This window comes from Pristiophorus japonicus, chromosome 3 (assembly GCF_044704955.1).
Source record: "Pristiophorus japonicus isolate sPriJap1 chromosome 3, sPriJap1.hap1, whole genome shotgun sequence".
NCBI lineage: Eukaryota > Metazoa > Chordata > Chondrichthyes > Pristiophoridae > Pristiophorus > Pristiophorus japonicus.
In genome coordinates this window covers 217248736-217269467 of record NC_091979.1, presented here as the reverse complement: position 1 = coordinate 217269467, position 20732 = coordinate 217248736, and the positions used below count along the sequence as shown (strand labels likewise).

The 20732-nt window shown below is 44.2% G+C and overlaps 1 protein-coding gene across 1 annotated transcript in view; it reads left to right on the top strand.

Annotated features, from left to right (window-relative positions):
- Positions 1-20732, top strand: part of mcm3ap (minichromosome maintenance complex component 3 associated protein) — a 132871-nt gene that overhangs the window by 59325 nt on the left and 52814 nt on the right. The window contains exons 11-13 of the mRNA XM_070876281.1: positions 6092-6327; positions 11227-11280; positions 15087-15262. Coding sequence (XP_070732382.1) covers positions 6092-6327; positions 11227-11280; positions 15087-15262 — 466 coding nt within the window. The remainder of the gene's footprint in view (positions 1-6091; positions 6328-11226; positions 11281-15086; positions 15263-20732) is intronic.

The window sequence follows — 20732 nt, the reverse complement described above, 5'->3', positions numbered from 1 at the left end:
CGCCTGTTCTGGTCCCCGGATGACACCGAGATGACGCTGGCATGTAGCGGGCAATGTCAAGACTTCCTGCCGTGGTGGGGTGATGGTGGCACGATCGCCTGTTGGGGAGTTGAAGGGGAAGGCGAAGCAGAGGGGGATCGCCTTCCGAGTCAGAAGGAAGTCCTTCCTCCTGACTCGCTTGTGTGCTGGTGCTCGGGGTCTGCGGCAGCTCACGTGCAGTGCCGTGTTCCGCCAACAGTGCATGCCGCAAGGCATTGGTGGCGGCGGTCTGCGCATTCATCTCCACGAGCGTCTGCTGTGACACCCGGGAGAAGTCCTCCGTGAAGGCCACAAACCTGGGGATGGTCGCGAATAATCGCGACCGTCTCCTCGCACAGTCCAGTCAAACCCTCCAAGCGATCGGCCAGGGTAGACGTCTGTTTGACTCGCTGACTCGACCTCCATGAGGGCACTAATGTGCGCCTTGGTGTCGCCAGCTGCGTGCCGCTTGGTCCCATTGCCTCTTCAATCGAAGACGATGACATTATTATGGTCGCAGGTGCTACAGGTGAAAGTTCCGCCGGTGTGCTGCTAGGGGCTTCCTCCACTGTATCTTCATCAGCATCAAGACCATTACATAACAGCTGGTCATCCTCTTCCTCCTCCTCCTCACCACCCGTGAGGACCACCTGCATTCGGGGAGATGCAGGTTGCGGTTTTCCCTCGCTGCTCATCGGTGTTGTTGGACCTGCAAAACATAATTGAGCTTATTAGAACGGAAGGGTACACATTTTTGTGCTGCGTTGGCATACGAAGCAGGATCAGCACTGCTACAATAAATGAGACCAAGAGACGTAACATAATAATGTACATATGGTAGTAAATCTAGTGGCACATAAAACCGTGGAGGCTGGATCAGTCGGAAAGAGACAGAATGATTATGTGGAAGGGACAGAGAAGGGGACATAACATGACATCTTTCGTATATTATAATGAAATTATGTTACATTATTTTAACACTGCTTGACACATTACTCGTGACGCATCGGAGGACTCTACCAAACCACGGGTGATGGCCGATCGACTGTGGCTCCCCATAAGTGCGGCTGCTCACTCCTCGAGGTCAGTCGGGCTGGAGCTGAGCAGGGCCCCCTCCGGTGCGCCCTGTTGTAAGAAATCTTCCTCTGCAAATGTGAAAAGAGCATGGCATAAGCTAATTGACTTGGTGCTGTCATGGAAAGACGACAATTTCCAACTATATATGCTAATAGGGTTTTTATCCACAAGTGATGCACGGTTATAACAAAGATTGTGTTTAGGAGCTAATACTTGACACGTACATCTCTATCGACTGCAATGTCAATTGAACTCGGCATTGGCTATAAGGAGAGGACAACAAATGCCAGATGGGATTGCTGGTCCACTTCAGGAAGGAGTGGAGGCGCAAGAGACCGACTAATGTCCAAAAATGTCCCAGGGTAGACAGTGAGCAAGGGCAGCTTTCCCCCCCAGTCCATGCTGGGTCACTGTGTAAGTGACAGCAGCCAGAGAGACTTAAAAAAGGCACAGGTTCATAGCCCTATCCGGATCTTAACAGGAAGTATATGTAATACATGTTTGAATAACAAGCTTAAATTCAATCCAGGAGATTCATTAAAATTATAATTACAATTTACATCAGTAAAATATAAATTGTTACTTACTCTTGCTGAAGCAACTAGGCTGTTTCAGCACTTCCGGCACTGGTCAGACCACCTCGCCTCATGTGAAGCCGAGGAGACCACGTCGGCAATCTCCCCCCAAATTTTGTGCTAAACACGGGGTGGGGGTTTTCCGCGAGCACCCTGGGTTAATAGACCCCACCGGGAGTGCACCTCAGCAACGAGGGCCTCATTTGCTTCATCGGAGAAGGGTTTTGCCCTCTTACTCCCGCTCCCCCCCCCCCCCCACACACATCATGCTCCGATTTGGACATTCTTTTTTATAAATGTGATCTGTATAAATCTCTTTCAGTCTTTTCTCTTTCCTCTCTTTCACTGCTTTCCTCCTCTCTCAGTATTCTCTCTCTCTCTCTCGCTCTCTCTTTCTCTCTCTCTCTCTCTCTCTCTCTCTCTCTCTCTCTCTCTCTCTCTCTCTCTCTCTCCCTCCCCCTCCCTTTGCCTTCTGCGCATGTGTGGATGACCCTTGACTTCCCGAAACGCGGGAAAACCTGTCATCAATAAAAAAATAGCATGCGCAGAAGGCCGTTGCTTGGGAAGCTTTTGCCTTCCACATCATTGGGCCCACTTCACATTGCTGGGCTATCGCCGAGTCGAAACTCGCAATCCAAAAAATGGGCGATGTTCCAGCGATCAGTAAGGCTGACACATCGTTACGGCTGGAACATCGCCCATTTTTGGGCGATAGCCAGCAAAATGGAAAGTCTAGCTCTTGGTCCCTTCATCCAAATCATTAATATAGATTGTAACTAGTTGAGGCCCCAGCACCGATCACTGCGGCACCCCACTAGTTATTGTTTGTCAACCGGAAAATTACACGTTTATCCTGATTTTCTGTTAGTTAGCCAATCCTCTATCCAGGCAGGGCCTCTTAAGAGGTCCTTGACCAGGCCTCAAGCTCCTGCTGGTTCCTGTCTTTACACTTCTGCCCAAAACTGATTTCAGCAGCTTTGGACTTCATCTGGTGCCTGGAATTGGAGGACTGGAAAAGGCTGCTTCTTGAGCAATATCAAAATCCAGTCAGCAAGCAGACCTCTCCGATCCTTCAGGCCCAGGACCTTTAAAGAGCTGAAACTTCCATACAATTGGGTTTAGGAAGAGAAGGAAAATGGAGGATGGGGAGGTCCTTGCTTTGTGTGTATGTGGAAGGTCTTACTTTGTGTGCATGTGCACCTCACTTTTTGTGTTCTTAGAAGCAGGATCTCTCATCTGGGAGTTTCACTTTTTGTATTTATGGATGTCTCATGTTTAGCAGTCTTGATCTCTGTGGTCCCACTTTTGGGGGAGGTGGGTGTGGTGGGGATGTCTCACTTTTTATGCATGTGTTGTACCTGGGCCATTCTCAGGGTTTTCAACACCTGTCCCAGCTGTAAAAGGTTGGAGATCCCTGATTTAAGGGATATGTGTCCTTGGTAGTTACAAAGTATGAACAGCACAGAAACAGAGCATTTATGCGCCACAAGAGTCTCCCCCACCTCTTCATCTCACCCCATCAGCATATCCTTCTATTCTTTTTTCCCTCCTGTGTTTATCCAGCTTCCCCTTAAATGTATTTATGCTATTCACCTCAACCACTCCCTGTGGTAGTGAGTTCCATATTCTCACCACAGTCTGGGTGATGAAATTTCTCCTGAATTCCCTATTTGATTTATTAGTGACTATCTTATATTTATTGTCCTTGTTCTGGATTCCCCACAAGTGGAAACATTTTCTCAACGTCTATCCTATCAAACCCTTTCATAATCTTGAAGACCTCATTTAGGTCACATCTCAGTCTCTTTTCGAAAGAAGAGAGACCCAGCCTGATAGTTATAACCTCTCCGCTATGATATCATTCTCGTAAATCTTTTTTGCACCTTCTCCAGTGCCTCTATATCTTTTTTTAATAATATGGAGATTAGAACTGTTCACAGGACTCCCAAGTATGGTCCAACCCAATGTCTATACAAGTTTAACATAACTTCTTTGCTTTTTAATTCTATCTCTCTAGAACCCCAGTGCTTTGTTTAATTTTTGTTATCAACCTGCATCGCTACTTTTAGTGATCTGCATCTGTACCCCAGATCCCTCTGCTCCTCTACCGTATTTAGACACTTCTTTTCCAAGGAGTATGTGGTCTCCTCATTCTTCCTACCAAAATATATTACATCACACTTATCTATATTAAAATTCATTTGCCAATTACACACCCATTCTGCAAACTTATTAATGTCTTCCCATATTTGCCTCCTCTGTATTAACGACACGGCCCCCCCCCCCTCTCCAAATTTGGTGTCGTCCTCAAATTTTGAAATTGTACTTCCGATTCCCGAGTCCAAATCGTTTATGTAAATGTTGAACAACAGTGGTTCCAGCAATGACCCTTCTGGAACAGCACATTCCACCTTTAGCCAGTCGGAGTAACTACTTTTTAACCCCTACTCTCTGTTTTCAGTTTTGTAACCAGCTTGCTATCCATTCTGCTACTTGTCTATGTTCTGACCTTAGTCATGAGTCTACTATGTGGTACCTTTTATTGAAGGCCTTTTGAAAATCCAAATATATTACATCTACTACATTGCCCTTAACTACTTTCTTCAAAGAATTCAATAGCGTTTGGAATCCATGCTGACTATTTCTTATATTTTCTGTTTCTGAATGTTTTTCTATTACATCTTCGATTAAGGATATCTTTGTCTTTCCTACCACTGACATTAAGCTATTTTGATCTATAGTTCCCTAGGATTGTTCTATCTACTGTTTTATATATAAGAATCACATTAGCTGTCCGTCAGTCCTCTGGCACTATTCCCTTTTCACAATTGTTTATATATACATGTAATAGTGCCTCTGCTATCTCTTCCCTAACTTATTTTAATATGTGCATAAACAATCCATCTGGATCAGTTATTTGATTAGTTTATCATGTATCTCCCCCTTTTCTGTCTTAAATGTCTTTATATCCTTGCTGATCTTTTCTTCTGATGTCATGTCTGCCATGTTAGTCTGCCTGATAAATACCGAGGAAAGTAATTATTTAATATTCCTACCATTTTGCTGTCATTATCTGTGAGTTGATCATATGTATCCTTTAGTGGGCCTAACCATGTACTGATTTTTCTCTTGTTATTTATGTATCTGTAGAATACTTTACTATTTCACTTTATATTCCTTGATAATTCAATTTTGTAGTTTCTCTTTGCCTTCCTAATTCTTTTTTGACTTCTTCTTCCCTAACCTTTTCATATTCCCTTTTGTCATCTCCTCCTTTATTGTCTGTGTACTTAGTGTATGCCTTTTTCTTGGGGAGGGCTAACAAGGCAAGGGAATACACAATGAATGAAAGGACACTGAGTAATATAGAGGAACAGAAGGACTTTGGAGTGCATGTCCACAGATCCCTGAAGGTAGCAGGACAGGTAGATAAGAAAGCATACAGGATACTTGCCTTTATTAGCCGAGGCATAGAATATAAGAGCAGGGAGGTTGAATTGTACAAAACACTAGTTAAGCCACAGCTAGAGTAATGCGTACAGTTCTGATCACCACATTACAGGCAAGATGTGATTGCACTAGAGAGGGTGCAGAGGAGATTTACGAGGATGTTGCCTGGACTGGAGAATTTTAGCTACAAGGAAAGATTGGATAAGCTGGGTTTGTTTTCTTTGGAACTGAGGAGGCTGAGGGGAGATCTTATTGAGGTGTATACAATTATGAGGCGCTAGATAGAGGTTAGGAAGGTCCTATTTCCCTCAGTAGAGGGGTCAATAACCAGGGGGCTTAGATTTAAAGTAATTGGTAGAAGGTTTAGAGGGCATTTGAGGAGAATTTTTTTTCACCCAGTGGGTGCGTGAAAGGGTGGTAGAAGTTAAAACCCTCATAGCATTTAAAAAGTACTTGGAAATGCACTTGAAGTGCCGTAACCTACAAGGCTACGGACCAAGAGCTGGAAAGTGGGATTAGGCTGGATAGCTCTTTGTCGGCTGGCACGAGTACAATGGGCCGATTGGCCTCCTTCTGTGCTGTAAATTTCTGTGATTCTTTATTTTCAATTTAGCCCTTTTTTATTCATCCATGGTATCATTACTGGCACGTTTGTTCTTGTTTTTGAGTGGGATATATTTCTCCTGGACTAGACTGATCACCGTTTTAAATGTTCCCCATTGCTATTCCAATTCTTTGACTGTCAATTATTCCAGTTTATTTTCCCTAGTTCCATTCTCATCCTGTTAAAATCTGCTTTTTTCCAATTTATTACTTTTATTCCTGCGTTCTCTGCCCCTGCGTCCTGTAGTAGGATGATGGTAATTTGTAATTGTATAAGGAGCTTCAACTTCATTTAAAGAACAAAAGAGACTGTATGGATAATATGTGATCTACTCTTCTGAATTTATAATTGATATAATATGTTGCAGGTATGTTGAATTGAATCGATCAACGTTGAACGATCCAGATTATGCACTGTTGCCCAAGAAGTCACTGTTTATTGATCAGAAGCGCACTGCGCTGATTGGGGAGGTAGTGAATGGAGGGCCTCTACCACCGTTCACACCGTATGTCCCTGTTTTGAGCTTTGACAATCAAGGGCGATATGTTGGAGAGAACCGTGAGCCAAGTAGTGCCAGCCAAAAACCTATCCTGAGTGTGGAAGGTGTGTATAAATTCTTACTTTTGGATACGCAAGATTAATTTCCTCTGATCGCCTTTTGAGTGAAGTTAATTCAGGTGTTAAAATCCAAGTTCTTGCTACCTAGCAATTGGCAATTTTTGTTGCCACTGCCTGTTCTTGACCATATTTTTAAAATATAACATTCAGCAATTCAAGCAAATTGCTCTCTTGCAGACCAAAAATTTGAAACGAGCAATAGAGAACCAGCATTGAAATGTCCAAATCCTTACTTATTGATGGGCAGATGATTTAAATTCCCCAGCTGCCATGGTGGGATTTAGTCCAGTAACATAACCACTATGCCAGCATATCTTGACATACCAGCCATCCTGTGATCTTTGTCTTTCACATGAGATGTTAAACCAAGCCACGTCTGCCCTCTCAGATGGAAGTAAAAGATCCCATGATACTATATGAAGAAGAGCAGGGGAGTTATCCCCAGTGTCCTGGCCAATATTTATCCCTCAATCAGTTTATCTGGTCATTATCACATTGCTGTTTGTGAGAGCTTGCTGTCTGTAAATTGGAACAGTGTCTGCACTTCAAAATTAATTCATTGGCTGTAAAGTGCTTGGAACGTTCTGCGGTCATGAACGACGCTGTAGAAATGTTCTTTCCTTTTTGCCTTTTACATAGAAACATAGAAAGTAGGTGCAGCAGTAGGCCATTCGGCCCTTCGAGCCTGCACCACCATTCAATATGATCATGGCTGATCATGAAACTTCAGTACCCCATTCCTGCTTTCTCTCCATACCCCTTGATCCCTTTAGCCATAAGGGCTACGTCTAACTCCCTTTTGAATATATCTAACGAAGTGGCCTCAACAACTTCATGTGGTGGAGAATTCCACAGGTCCACAATTATCTCAGTGAAGAAGTTCCTTCTTATCTCGGTCCTAAATGGTTTACCCCTTATCCTTAGACTGTGACCCCTGGTTCTGGACTTCCCCAACATCGGGAACATTCTTCCTGTATCTAGCCTGTCCAATCCTGTCAGAATTTTATATGTTTCGATGAGATCCCCTCTCATTCTTCTAAATTCCAGTGACTATAAGCCCAGTCGATCCAGTCTTTCTTCATATGTTAGTCCTGCCATCCCGGGAATCAGTCTGGTGAACCTTCGCTGCAGTCCCTCAATAGCAAGAATGTCCTTCCTCAGATTAGGAGACCAAAACTGCACACAATACTCAAGGTGTGGTCTCACCAAGGCCCTGTACAACTGCAGTGAGACCTCCCTGCCCCTGTACTCAAATCCCCTCGCTATGAAGGCCAGCATGCCATTTGTCTTCTTTACTACCTGCTGTACCTGCATGCCTACCTTCAATGACTGATGTACCATGACACCCAGGTCTTGTTGCACCTCCCTTTTTACTAATCTGTCACCATTCAGATAATAATCTGCCTTCCTGTATTTGCAACTAAAGTGGATAACTTCACACTTATCCACATTGGGCAAATGTATGGCAGATACTGTATATTCACCTAACCTGTCCAAGTCCCCCTGCAGCCTCCTAGCATCCACCTCGCAGCTCGCACTGCCACCCAGCTTAGTGTCATCTGCAAACTTGGAGATATTACATTCAATTCCTTCGTCTAAATCATTAATGTATATTGTAAATAGCTAGGGTCCCAGCACTGAACCCTGCGGCACCCCACTAGTCACTGCCTGCCATTCTGAAAAGGACCAGTTTATTCCCACTCTTTGCTTCCTGTCTGCCAACCAGTTCTCTATCCACGTCAATACATTATCCCCAATACCATGTGCCCTAATTTTGCACACTAATCTCTTGTGTGGGACCTTGTCAAAAGCCTTTTGAAAGTCCAAATACACCACATCCACTGGTTCTCCCTTATCCACTCTACTAGTTACATCCTCAAAAAAAAACTCCAGAAGATTTGTCAAGCATGATTTCCCTTTCATAAATTCATGTTGACTTGGACCGATCCTGTCACTGCTTTCCAAATGCGCTGCTATTACATCTTTAATAATTGATTCCGGCATTTTCCCCACCACTGATGTCAGGCGAACAGGTCTATAATTCCCTGTTTTCTCTCCTTTTTTAAAAAAGTGAGGTTACATTAGCTGCCCTCCAATCCATAGGAACTGAACCAGAGTCTATAGAATGTTGAAAATGACTACCAATGCATCCACTATTTCTAGGGCTACTTCCTTAAGTACTCTGGGATGCAGACTATCAGGCCCTGGGGATTTATCAGCCTTCAGACCTGGGTGTCGTGGTACATCAGTCATTGAAGGTTGGCATGCAGGTGCAGCAGGCGGTTAAGAAAGCAAATGGCATGTTGGCCTTCATAGCAAGGGGATTTGAGTACAGGGGCAGGGAGGTGTTGCTACAGTTGTACAGGGCATTGGTGAGGCCACACCTGGAGTATTGTGTACAGTTTTGGTCTCCTAACCTGAGGAAGGACATTCTTGCTATTGAGGGAGTGCAGCGAAGGTTCACCAGACTGATTCCGGGATGGCGGGACTGACCTATCAAGAAAGACTGGATCAACTGGGCTTGTATTCACTGGAGTTCAGAAGAATGAGAGGGGACCTCATAGAAACATTTAAAATTCTGACGGGGTTAGACAGGTTAGATGCAGGAAGAATGTTCCCAATGTTGGGGAAGTCCAGAACCAGAGGTCACAGTCTAAGGATAAGGGGTAAGCCATTTAGGACCGAGATGCGGAGGAACTTCTTCACCCAGAGAGTGGTGAACCTGTGGAATTCTCTACCACAGAAAGTTGTTGAGGCCAATTCACTAAATATATTCAAAAAGGAGTTAGATGAGGTCCTTACTACTAGGGGGATCAAGGGGTATGGCGAGAAAGCAGGAATGGGGTACTGAAGTTGAATGTTCAGCCATGAACTCATTGAATGGCGGTGCAGGCTCGAAGGGCCGAATGGCCTACTCCTGCACCTATTTTCTATGTTTCTATGTTTCAGTCCCTTCAATTTCCCTAATACCATTTTCTGACTAATAAGGATTTCCCTCAATTCCCCTTTCTCGCTAGACCCTCTGACCCCTAGTTATTTTCGGGAGGTTATTCGTGTCTTCCTTAGTGAAGACAGAACCAAAGTATTTGTTCAATTGGTCTGCCATTTCCTTGTTCCCTATTATGAATTCACCTGATTCTGACTGCAAGGGATCTACATTAGTCTTCACTAATCTTTTTCTCTTCACATATCTATAGAAGCTTTTGCAGTCAATTTTTATGTTCTCTGCAAGTTACTCTCATACTCTATTTTCCCCCTTCTAATTAAACCCTTAGGCCTCCTCTGCTGAATTCTAAATTTCTCCCAGTCCTCAGGTTTGCTGTTTTTTCTGACCAATTTATATGCCTCTTCCTTGGATTTAACACTTCCCTAATTTCCCTTGTTAGCCACGGTTGAGCCACCTTCCCTTTTTTATTCTTATGCCAAACAGGGATGTACAATTGTTGTAGTTCATCTATGTGATATTTAAATGTCTGCCATTGCCTATCCACCATCAACCTTTTAAGTATCATTCTCCAGTCTATCCTAGCCAATTCACGTCTCATACCGTCGAAGTTTCCTTTCTTTAAGTTCAGGACCCTAGATTCTGAATTAACTGTGTCACTCTCCATCTTAATGAAGAATTCTACCATATTATGGTCACTCTTCCCCAAGGGGCCCCACACGACCAGATTGCTAATTAATCCTCTCTTGTTACACAAGACCCAGTCTAGGATGGCTTGCTCTCCAGTTGGTTCCTCGACATATTGGTCGAGAAAACCATCCCTTATACACTCCAGGAAATTCTCCTTCATACTATTGCTTCCAGTTTGGTTAGCCCAATCAATATGCAGATTAAAGTCACCCATGATAACTGCTGTACCCTTATTGCAAGCGTCCCTAATTTCTTGTTTGATGTCATCCCCAACCTCCTTACAACTCCCACTAATGTTTTCTGCCCTTTGTTGTTTCGTAGCTCTATCCATATAGATTCCACATCACCATGCCAATGTCCTTCCTTACTATTGTGTTAATCTCCTCTTTAACCAGTAACGCTACCCCACCTCCTTTTCCTTCCTGTCTGTCCTTCCTGAATATTGAATACTCCTGGATGTTGAGTTCCCAGCCTTGGTCACTCTGGAGCCATGTCTCCGTAATCACAATTACATCATATCCGTTAACAGCTATCTGCGCAGTCAATTCATCCACCTTATTACGAATGCTCCTCTCATTGAGACTCAGAGCCTTCAGGCTTGTTTTTTTAAACACTTTGTCCTTTTAGAATTATGTTGTAATCTGGCCCTTTTTGATTTTTGCCCTTGATTTCTCTGCCCCTCCCCTCTTGCTTTTCTCCTCCTACCTTTTGCTCCTGCCCCCTTTTTATTTCCCTCTGCCTCCCTGTATAGATTCCCATTCCCCAGCCTTTTTAGTTTAACCCTCCCCAGCACCACTAGTAAGCACTCTGCCTAGGACATCGGTTCCGGTCCCCTCTCCTTTTTCTCTTTTCTCCTCTTATCTTTTTTTTCCTCTCTGGTCTTTACTTTTCTCTCCTTCTCTTCTCTTGTCTTTTTCTTTTCTTTCTTCTGTTGTTCACTTTTCTTTCTGTCTTTTCTTTCTCTTTCTTTTCTTTCTTTGTCTTTCTTCCAGTTCAGGATGGTTTTTGTGCTGTAGGCCCACGTCTGCTTGGAACTGAATTGCGATTTCTGAATCATTTCATGCTGCATTCTCGCAGTCAAATGCTACAGAAGATTTTCATTTAATCAATCTGGGGTGAATCCAATGGCCAGAAGTGAAAGAACAATTGTTTAAGCTAATGCACCACTTACTTGTTTGGTAGAAAATCTGAGATCGACCCATTGTTAAGTAACATATGATTACATTGCGTGTATTTTGTTTTGACTTTAGGTGGTCATGAAGCCGCAAGCAAAGTTGAAACTCATCCTCTTCCATCGTGGAGTAGTAAGTAAAGAGTTTCTCTTGATTCTGCGTGGCAATAATACAAAGGAATATACATGCTCTCGTAATATTTTGTTGCAAAATTTTGTGTTTGTCAAGGTGGAGAATGCAATACTTTGTGACAAACCCAAGTCAGGTATGTCATGAGTTGCAGAATAAAGTCCTTTCTATACCGCCCAAATGATATGCCCTCGGCTCCAACCTCAGCTGGATGCTTCCCACTATACCAGTTTGGTATTTTCTGTACCAGCTACCTTGTGGTCTGTAATACCCCTTTAACCAGCAGGCACTTCATCTGTCCGGGCTGGATCTGGACCCAGGCCCCTGAAGTGAAAGGCCAGTGTCTGCTCCATCTAGCCCTGAAACATTATTCTTTGGATCTGGTAGATTAAGGCACAAATGATTCGGTACTGCTGTAGTCCCTGTTGTTAGCATCTTATATCTGTTATCTGTTACCCAGAAATAATTAATTTGTACGTAGAAGTTTGAATGAATAAGGAGGAATATTAAATTGCCTTCCCATCGGTGTGGTTGTCCTCATTCTTTTGTATGTAGGTTAAATTCCACATACAAAATACTCTCCTTTGCCTTTTCTCTTTCAGACCTGGTGTGATTTTAGTCCGTATATCATTTGGCACAAGATGATCCATCTGGCTTGTATATCCACGTAGCTCCTTTTCTCTATAACATTCATAAAATGTAATAGCCATGAGTCCAGATGCCAGGAACTTGTTTATTTCTCTCTTGAAACCCCAGAACATTGCTTCAAACTTGGCCTTGCTTGCTAGCCTTCTTTGTTAAAGTACTGAGGTCTGATTCAGAATGAAACCTTAAGAGCAGTTGGGGCTAGGACAAGCCCCAGGGATGGTATGGATACTGTGATGATGGAATGCTTCAAGGGACTGTGCTCTTTTGTTGTTCCATCTGGATAATGACCTGCTCAGTTGTACACAGAGGTCATGGCAAAGGGCAGGCAACATCCAACCGGGTTCTGGATGGAGAGCAGGGGCGGGTCAGACATGTTTCATGCGAGTCGATATTCTCTGATGAATTCAAAAGTACTGCTCGCAACTGCTGGACAAAAGCCTCAAAGCTGCACTAAGATGTGCTGTGTCTGATCAATGAATTTCTGAATTCCAAGCTTTGGTGAAAGAGAAAGACTGCAAGTTGTCAATAGCGTTATGCAGTGTGTTGGAATGGGTTAATTATGAATTTCCAATAAGTTTCAATATTATATCAATATCTTCTTCTTAGTTCCCCAGAGTTGAGGATGACTTGCTTCCACACTAAAAATGAGTTCTAAGGTGATTGATGAGACCAATGCGGGATCTACAGTCTCTGACACAGGTGGGGCAGATGATGGTTGGAGGGACGAGTGGGTGGGGTGCTTGATTTGTCGTACGCTCCTTTCGTTGTTTCTACTTCCACGTGGTCCCGGTGAAGAGACTCGAAGTGTTCGGTGCCTTCTCGGATGTTCTTCCTCCACTTTGAGTGTTCCTAGGCCAAGGATTCCCAAGAGTTGGTGGGATGTTGTATTTTTTCAAGGGGTTTTTGAGGGTGTCCTTGAAGTGTATTTTCTGCCCTCCTGGGGCTCGTCTGCCGTGACGTAGCTCAGAGTAGAGTGTTTGATTCGGGAGTCTATCCGCATACCCGAGGCTAATGTGACCCGCCCACCAGAGCTGGTCGAGCGTGGTCATTGCCTCGATGCTGGGAATGTTGGCCTGAGAGAGAACGCTGATGTTGGTGCGCCTATGCTGCCAATGGATTTGCAGGATCTTGCGGACGCAGCATTGGTGGTACTTCTCCAGTGCTTTGAGGTGCCTGCTGTACAAAGTCCATGTCTCTGAAGCATATAGGAAGGTAGGTAACACTACTGCTCTGTAGACCATGAGCTTGGTGCCAGGTTTGAGATTCTGGATTTCAAACACTCTTCCTCAGGCGGCCGAAGGCTGCACTAGCACACTGAAGGCGGTGTTGGACTTGGTCATTGATGTCTGTCCTTGCTGATAGTAGACTCCCAAGGTATGGGAAGTGGTCCACATTGTCCAAGGTCTCGTCATGGATCTTGATAACCGGGGAACAGTACTGTATGGCGGATGCTGGTTGGTGGAGTACCTTTGTCTTACTAATGTTTAATGTGAGGCCCAGATTCTCATGCACTTCAGTGAAGCTGTCAACGATAGTTTAGAGTTCAGACTCCGAGTGTGTACAAACGTAAGCGTCATCTGCATATTGTAATTCAATGACAGAGGTTGGAGCAACCTTGGATCTGGACTGGAGGCGTCGGAGGTTGTCCAATTTCCCACTTGTCCTGTAGATTAGCTCCACTCCAGCAGAGAGCTTATTAAGGGTGAGATGAAGCATTGCAGCAAAGAAGATTGAGAAGAGCGTTGGTGTGATGACACCACCTTGTTTGACCCGGTCTGCACTTGTATTGGGCCTGTGGTGGATCCGTTGGAAAGAATCATGACTTGCATGTCATCGTGAAGCAGGCGGAGGATGGTGCCGAATTTTTGAGGACAGAGGAATTTGTGAAAAACACTCCATAATCCCCCTCGGTTTAGAGTCTAAGGCCTTTGTGAGGTCAAAGAAAGCCTTGTGCAGACATTGATGCTGCTCCCTACATTTTTCTTGGATTTCTTGCGCGGTGAAAATCTTGTCCGTTGTGTCCCTTAGTGGGCGGAATCTGCATTGCGACTCTGGGAGGAGCTTTTCAGCCACTGGGAGGTGACTATTGAGGAGGATTGTTGCGATGATTTTCTCTGCGGCAGACAGGGAAACTCCTCTGTAGTTACCGCAGTCGGACTTGTCCCCTTTCTTGAAGATGGTCACGATTACGGCGTCTCTGAGATCTCCTGGCATGCTCTCCACCTTCCAGATAAGAAACATAAGGTTACGGACTCATGCCAAGAGTACTTCTCCGCCATGCTTTAGTGTTTCGGCGGGGATTCCGTCTTCTTCTGAGGCCTTGTTTTTCAGTTGTTGGATGGCCTTTACAACCTCATGACATGCTGGGATTGTGCTGCGGTGGTGACGGGTAGCATGCTGTGGGATGGAATCAAGGACATTCGTGTTAAAGATAGCGTCTTGGTTGAGGAGGTCCTCGAAGTGCTCCTTCCAGCAGGCACTGACTGCCTCTCTGTCCTTGATGAGCGCCACTCCGTTCTTGCTCTCAGTGGAATAGGACCTTGAGTGCTTGGGCTGTAGATGGACTTGACTGCGCTAAAAAATCTACGCACGTCATGATTGTCGGCTAGATGATGGATCTCCTGCGCTTTTTCAACCCACCATTTATCAATTATATCAATCTGCTTCCTGTAAGACACTCTGAATTCTTCTTAAATTGCTCCCACTGCTACAACCCAGGTTTGGAAAGACCTGAACATACTTCACGGAATTCTAGTGGGAAAGCACCTACAGTCCAAGCTGCAATCTCAGTGACAATACTAGAACTCCATTCAAAGAATGAGGGAAGATACTGCTGAATCCAGCAACTGTGCTGTAATTAATCAAAATAGCATCTTCTCTGGGTGGACATTGCCAGCTGATTCAGATATACATCTCTGTTGATTTGGCTCATTCACTGTGCTGATGGAAATGGCTAATTGTAGTTTTTGTCTGAAGAAAGGTCATCAACCTGAAACATTAACTCTGTTTCTCTCTCCATAGATGCTGCCTGACTTGCTGACTATTTCCAGCATTTTCTGATTTTATTTCTGATTTCCAGCATTCACTGTATTTTGCTTTTGTGTTGTAGGTTTTGCCACTTGTGTTTTGTTTGTTTACTGTTTTATCCTGTGTGTTTGTAGCTGTGCTGCTGGAGGACCAAACATCAGCTCAAGAAATGCCTCCTGCCGAACCGCCTTCTCTGCCACCACCTCTGCCATTGCTTCAGCTTCCTGCTCCTCCGACAGTTCCACTGCCCGTCGCTCCTCAGGTGCCCATTGCACCTCCACCAAAGCCTCAGCCAGTCTATTCTGAAAAGGTATAAGCTGGACATGTCAGAAGTGCGATTGCAAACACTATTTTCCAGATTTTACTTCACCTTCAGTGCTCCTATGTGACTTGTCTAATTTTCGAATGGACACCAAATTTCTCCCCCTTACTAAATTTCAGCAGAATAATCTAGTTTAGGGGTTCAGTTGACATTCAAAATAGCAAAGTTTGAATGGTCTGGTTTCATCAAAGAAAGGCTTGCATTTATATAGCAATTTTCATGACTGCAGAACGTCCTAAAGCCAATTAAGCACTTTTGAAATGTAGTCACTGTTGTAATGTAGGAAACGCGGCAGCCAATTTGCACACAACAAGCTCCCATAAATTATGCTTCTTCGATATAGTGCCATGGGATCTTTTACATTCACCTGAGAGAGCAGTTTAACGTCTCATCCAAAAGATGCAGCACTCCCTCAGCACTGTACTGGAGTGTCAGCCTAGATTTTGTACTCAAGTCTCTGGAGTGGGACTGAACCCACAATCTTCTGACTCCGAGGCGAGGGTGCTACCAACTGAGCCACTAGAGATAGAAGCATAGAATGGTTACAGCAGAGAAGGAGAACATTCGGCACATCGAACCCGCACCGGCTCTCTGCACTTCAGCTAGTTCCACTCCCCCGCCCTTTTCCCCGTCGCCCTGCAAATTCTTTTCTTTCAGGTACTTAGCCATTTCTCTTTTTGAAAGCCATGATTTAGTCTGCCTCCACCAGCCTTACAGGCAGTGCATTCCAGATCCTAACCACTCACTGCATAAAAAAGTTTTTTCTTATGTCACCTTTGGTTCTTTTGCCAATCACCTTAAATTTGTGTCCTCTGGTTCTCAACTCTCCTGCCAATGGGAACAGTTTCTATCAACTCTGTCCAGACCCCTCATGATTTTGAGCACCCCTATCAAATCTCCTCTCATTCTTCTCTACTCTAAGGAGAGCAACCCCAGCTTCTCCAGCCTATCCACGTAACTGAAGTCCCTCATCCCTGGAATCATTCTCATAAATCTTCTCTCTAAGGCCTTCACATCCTTCCCAAAGTGCGGTGCCCAGACTTTGACACAATACTCCAGTTGAGAATGAACTGGTGTTCTATAAAGATTCATCATAACTTCCTTGCTTTTGTACTCTATGCCTCTATTTATGAAGCCCAGGATTCCACCTACTACTTTAATCGCTTTCTTAACCTGCCCTGACACCTTCAACAATTTTTGCACAAATACTCCCAGGTCTCTCTGTTCATGCACCCCCTTTAGGATTGTACCCTTTAGTTTATATTGCCTCTCCTTGTTCTTCCTACCAAAATGTATCACTTCGCACTTTTCTGTGTTAAATTTCATCTGCCATATGTCCGTCCATTTCACCAGCCTGTCTTTGTCCTCTTGAAGTCTACCACTCTCCTCCTCACTGTTCACTATACTTCCAAGTTTTGTGTCATTGGCAAATTTTGAAATTGTGCTCTGTACACCCAAATCCAAATCATTAATATATATCAAGAAAAGCAGTGGTCCTGGTACCGATCCCTGGGGAACACCACTATATACCTTCCTCCAGACTGACAAACAACCATTCACCACTACTCTCTGTTTCCTGTCACTTAGCCAATTTCGTATCCACTGTCCCTTTTATTCCATGAGCTTCAACTTTGCTGGCAAGACTATTATGTGGCACTTTATCAAGTGCCTTTTGGAAGTCCATCTACACCACGTCAAACGCATTGCCTTCATCAACCATCTCTGTTGTCTATTCAGAAAACTTGATCAAGTTAGTTAAACATGATTTGTCTTAAAACAAATACGTGCTGGCTTTTCTTAATTAATCCACACTTGTCCAAGTGACTGTTAACTTTGTCCCTGATTATTGTTTCCAAAAGCCTCCCAGTACCGAGCTTAAACTGACTGGCCTGTAGTTGCTGAGTTTATCCTTACACCCTTTTTGAACAAGGGTGTAACATTTGCAATTCTTCAGTACTCTGGCACCACCCCCCGTATCCGAGGAGGATTGGAAGATTATGGCCAGTACCTCTATGATTTCCTCCTTAAATTCCCTCAGCACCCCAGGGTGCTTCCCATCTGGTCCTGGTGACTAATCAACTTTAAGTACAGCCAGCCTTTCTAGTACCTCCTCTTTTTCAATTTTTATCTCATTCAGTATCTCCACTACCTCCTCTTTCACTATGACTTTGGTAGCATCTTCTTCCTTGGTGAAGACAGATGCAAAGTACTCATTTAGTACTTCAGCCATGCCCTCTGCCTCCATGCATAGGTCTCCTATTTGATCCCTAATCTGCCCCACCCCTCCTCTTACTACCGTTTACTATTTATATGCCTATAGAAGATCACTGTTATAACTCAGTAAGACTTGTCCGGTATTGATGCCTAATATATGTGTGCTTTTGACAATGAAACTATATTATGTATGTGCGCAGGACAGTGAATTTATTTTTTGTCAATTGTTTCTTAGCTTTTGCAGTGTGCTTCTCCATTGCTGTGGAGTGTGCAACAGAAATGATTATAATTGGGAATCAGTCCCTTTCCTACAGGAAGTTGTATTGCGTCCTTGGGATATCGCAAAGTGATACTTGGCCGATGTAGGCAAACATCACAATCCACTTGCTCACAGCAAGGTCTCACAAACAGCAAGATGAATGAGGACTTCATCTGTTTTGTTGCTGTTAGTTGAGGGAGGAAAGTTGGCCGGGATACTGGGAAAGCCATTTATAGAAACATAGACATAGAAAATAGGTGTAGGAGTAGGCCCTTCGAGCCTGCACCGCCATTCAATGAGTTCATGGCTGAACATGCAACTTCAGTACCCCATTCCTGCTTTCTTGCCAAAGCCCTTGATCCCCCTAGTAGTAAGGACTACATCTAACTCCTTTTTGAATATATTTAGTGAATTGGCCTCAACAACTTTCTGTGGTAGAGAATTCCACAGGTTCACCACTCTCTGGGTGAAGAAGTTTCTCCTCATCTTGGTCCTAAATGGCTTTCTCCTTATCCTTAGACTGTGACCCCTGGTTCTGGACTTCCCCAACATTGGAAACATTCTTCCTGCATCTAACCTGTCTAAAGCCGTCAGAATTTTAAACATTTCTGAGATCCCCTCTCATTCTTCTGAACTCCCGTGAATACAAGCCCAGATGGTCCAGTCTTTCTTGATATGTCAGTCCCGCCATCCCGGGAATCAGTCTGGTGAACCTTCGCTGCACTCCCTCAATAGCAAGAATGTTCTTCCTCAAGTTAGGAGACCAAAACTGTACACAATACTCCAGGTGTGGCCTCACCAAGGCCCTTTACAACTGTAGTAACACCTCCCTGCCGCTGTACTCAAATCCCCTCGCTATGAAGGCCAACATGCCATTTGTTTTCTTAACCGCCTGCTGTACCTGCATGCCAACCTTCAATGACTGATGTACCATGACACCCAGGTCTTGTTGCATCTCCCCTTTTCCTAATCTGTCACCATTCAGATAATAGTCTGTCTCTCTGATTTTACCACCAAAAGTGGATAACCTCACATTTATCCACATTATACTTCATCTGCCATACATTTTCCCACTCACCTAACCTATCCAAGTCACTCTGCAGCCTCATAGCACCTCCTCGCAGCTCACACTGCCACCCAACTTAGTGTCATCCGCAAATTTGGAGATACTACATTTAATCCCCTCATCTAAATCATTAATGTACAATATAAACAGCTGGGCCCCCAGCACAGAACCTTGCGGTACCCCACTAGTCACTGCCTGCCATTCTCAAAAGTACCCATTTACTCCTACTCTTTGCTTCCTGTCTGTCAACCAGTTCTCAATCCATGTCAGCACACTACCCCCAATCCCATGTGCTTTAACTTTGCACATTAATCTCTTGTGTGGGACCTTGTCGAAAGCCTTCTGAAAGTCCAAATACACCACATCAACTGGTTCCCCCTTGTCCACTCTACTGGAAACATCCTCAAAAAATTTCAGAAGATTTGTCAAGTATGATTTCCCTTTCACAAATCCATGCTGACTTGGACCTATCGTGTCACCTCTTTCCAAATGCACTGCTATGACATCCTTAATAATTGATTCCATCATTTTACCCACTACCGATGTCAGGCTGACCGGTCTATAATTCCCTGTTTTCTCTCTCCCTCCTTTTTTTAAAAAGTGGAGTTACATTGGCTACCCTCCACTCCATAGGAACTGATCCAGAATCTATGGAATGTTGGAAAATGACTGTCAATGCATCTGCTATTTCCAAGGCCACCTCCTTAAGTACTCTGGGATGCAGACCATCAGGCCCTGGGGATTTATCGGCCTTCAATCCCATCAATTTCCCCAACACAATTTCCCGACTAATAAGGATTTCCCTCAGTTCCTCCTTCTTACTAGACCCTCTGACCCCTTTTATATCCTGAAGGTTGTTTGTGTCCTCCTCAGTGAATACCGAACCAAAGTACTTGTTCAATTGGTCTGCCATTTCTTTGTTCCCAGTTATGACTTCCCCTGATTCTGACTGCATGGGACCTACGTTTGTGTTGACTAACCTTTTTCTCTTTACATATCTATAGAAACTTTTGCAGTCCATTTTAATGTTCCCTGCAAGCTTCCTCTCGTACTCTATTTTCCCTGCCCTAATCAAACCCTTTGTCCTCCTTTGCTGAGATCTAAATTTCTCCCACTCCCCGGGTTCGCTGCTATTTCTGGCCAATTTGTATGCCACTTCCTTGGCTTTAATACTATCCCTGATTTCCCTTGATAGCCACGGTTGAGCCACCTTCCCTTTTTTATTTTTACAGGGATGTACAATTGTTGTAGCTCATCCATGCGGTCTCTAAATGTCTGCCATTGCCCATCCGCTGTCAATCCCTTAAGTATCATTCGCCAATCTATCCTAGCCAATTCACGCCTCATACCTTCAAAGTTACCCTTCTTTAAGTTCTGGACCATGGTCTCTGAATTGACTGTTTCCTTCTCCATCCTAATGTAGAATTCCACCATATTATGGTCACTCTTCCCCAAGGGGCCTCGCACAACGAGATTGCTAATTAATCCTCTCTCATTACACAACACCCAGTCTAAGATGGCCTCACCCCTAGTTGGTTCCTCGACATATTGGTCCAGAAACCATCCCTTATGCACTCCAGGAAATCCTCATCCACCGTATTGTTTCCAGTTTGGTTAGCCCAATCGATATGCATATTAAAGTCGCCCATGATAACTGCTGCACCTTTATTGCATGCACCCCTAATTTCCTGTTTGATGCCCGCACAATTCCTGCACACGTTATCGTCAGGGACACCAGAGGCGTCTCTGATTTCCCAACAGCACTAGCAAACACTCCCCAACATCATTACTACTGTTTGGTGGTCTGTACACAACTCCCACTAGCGTTTTCTGCCCTTTCGTATTCCGTAGCTCCACCCATACCTATTCCACATCATCCAAGTCTTTCCTTACAATTGCATTAATTTCCTCTTTAACCA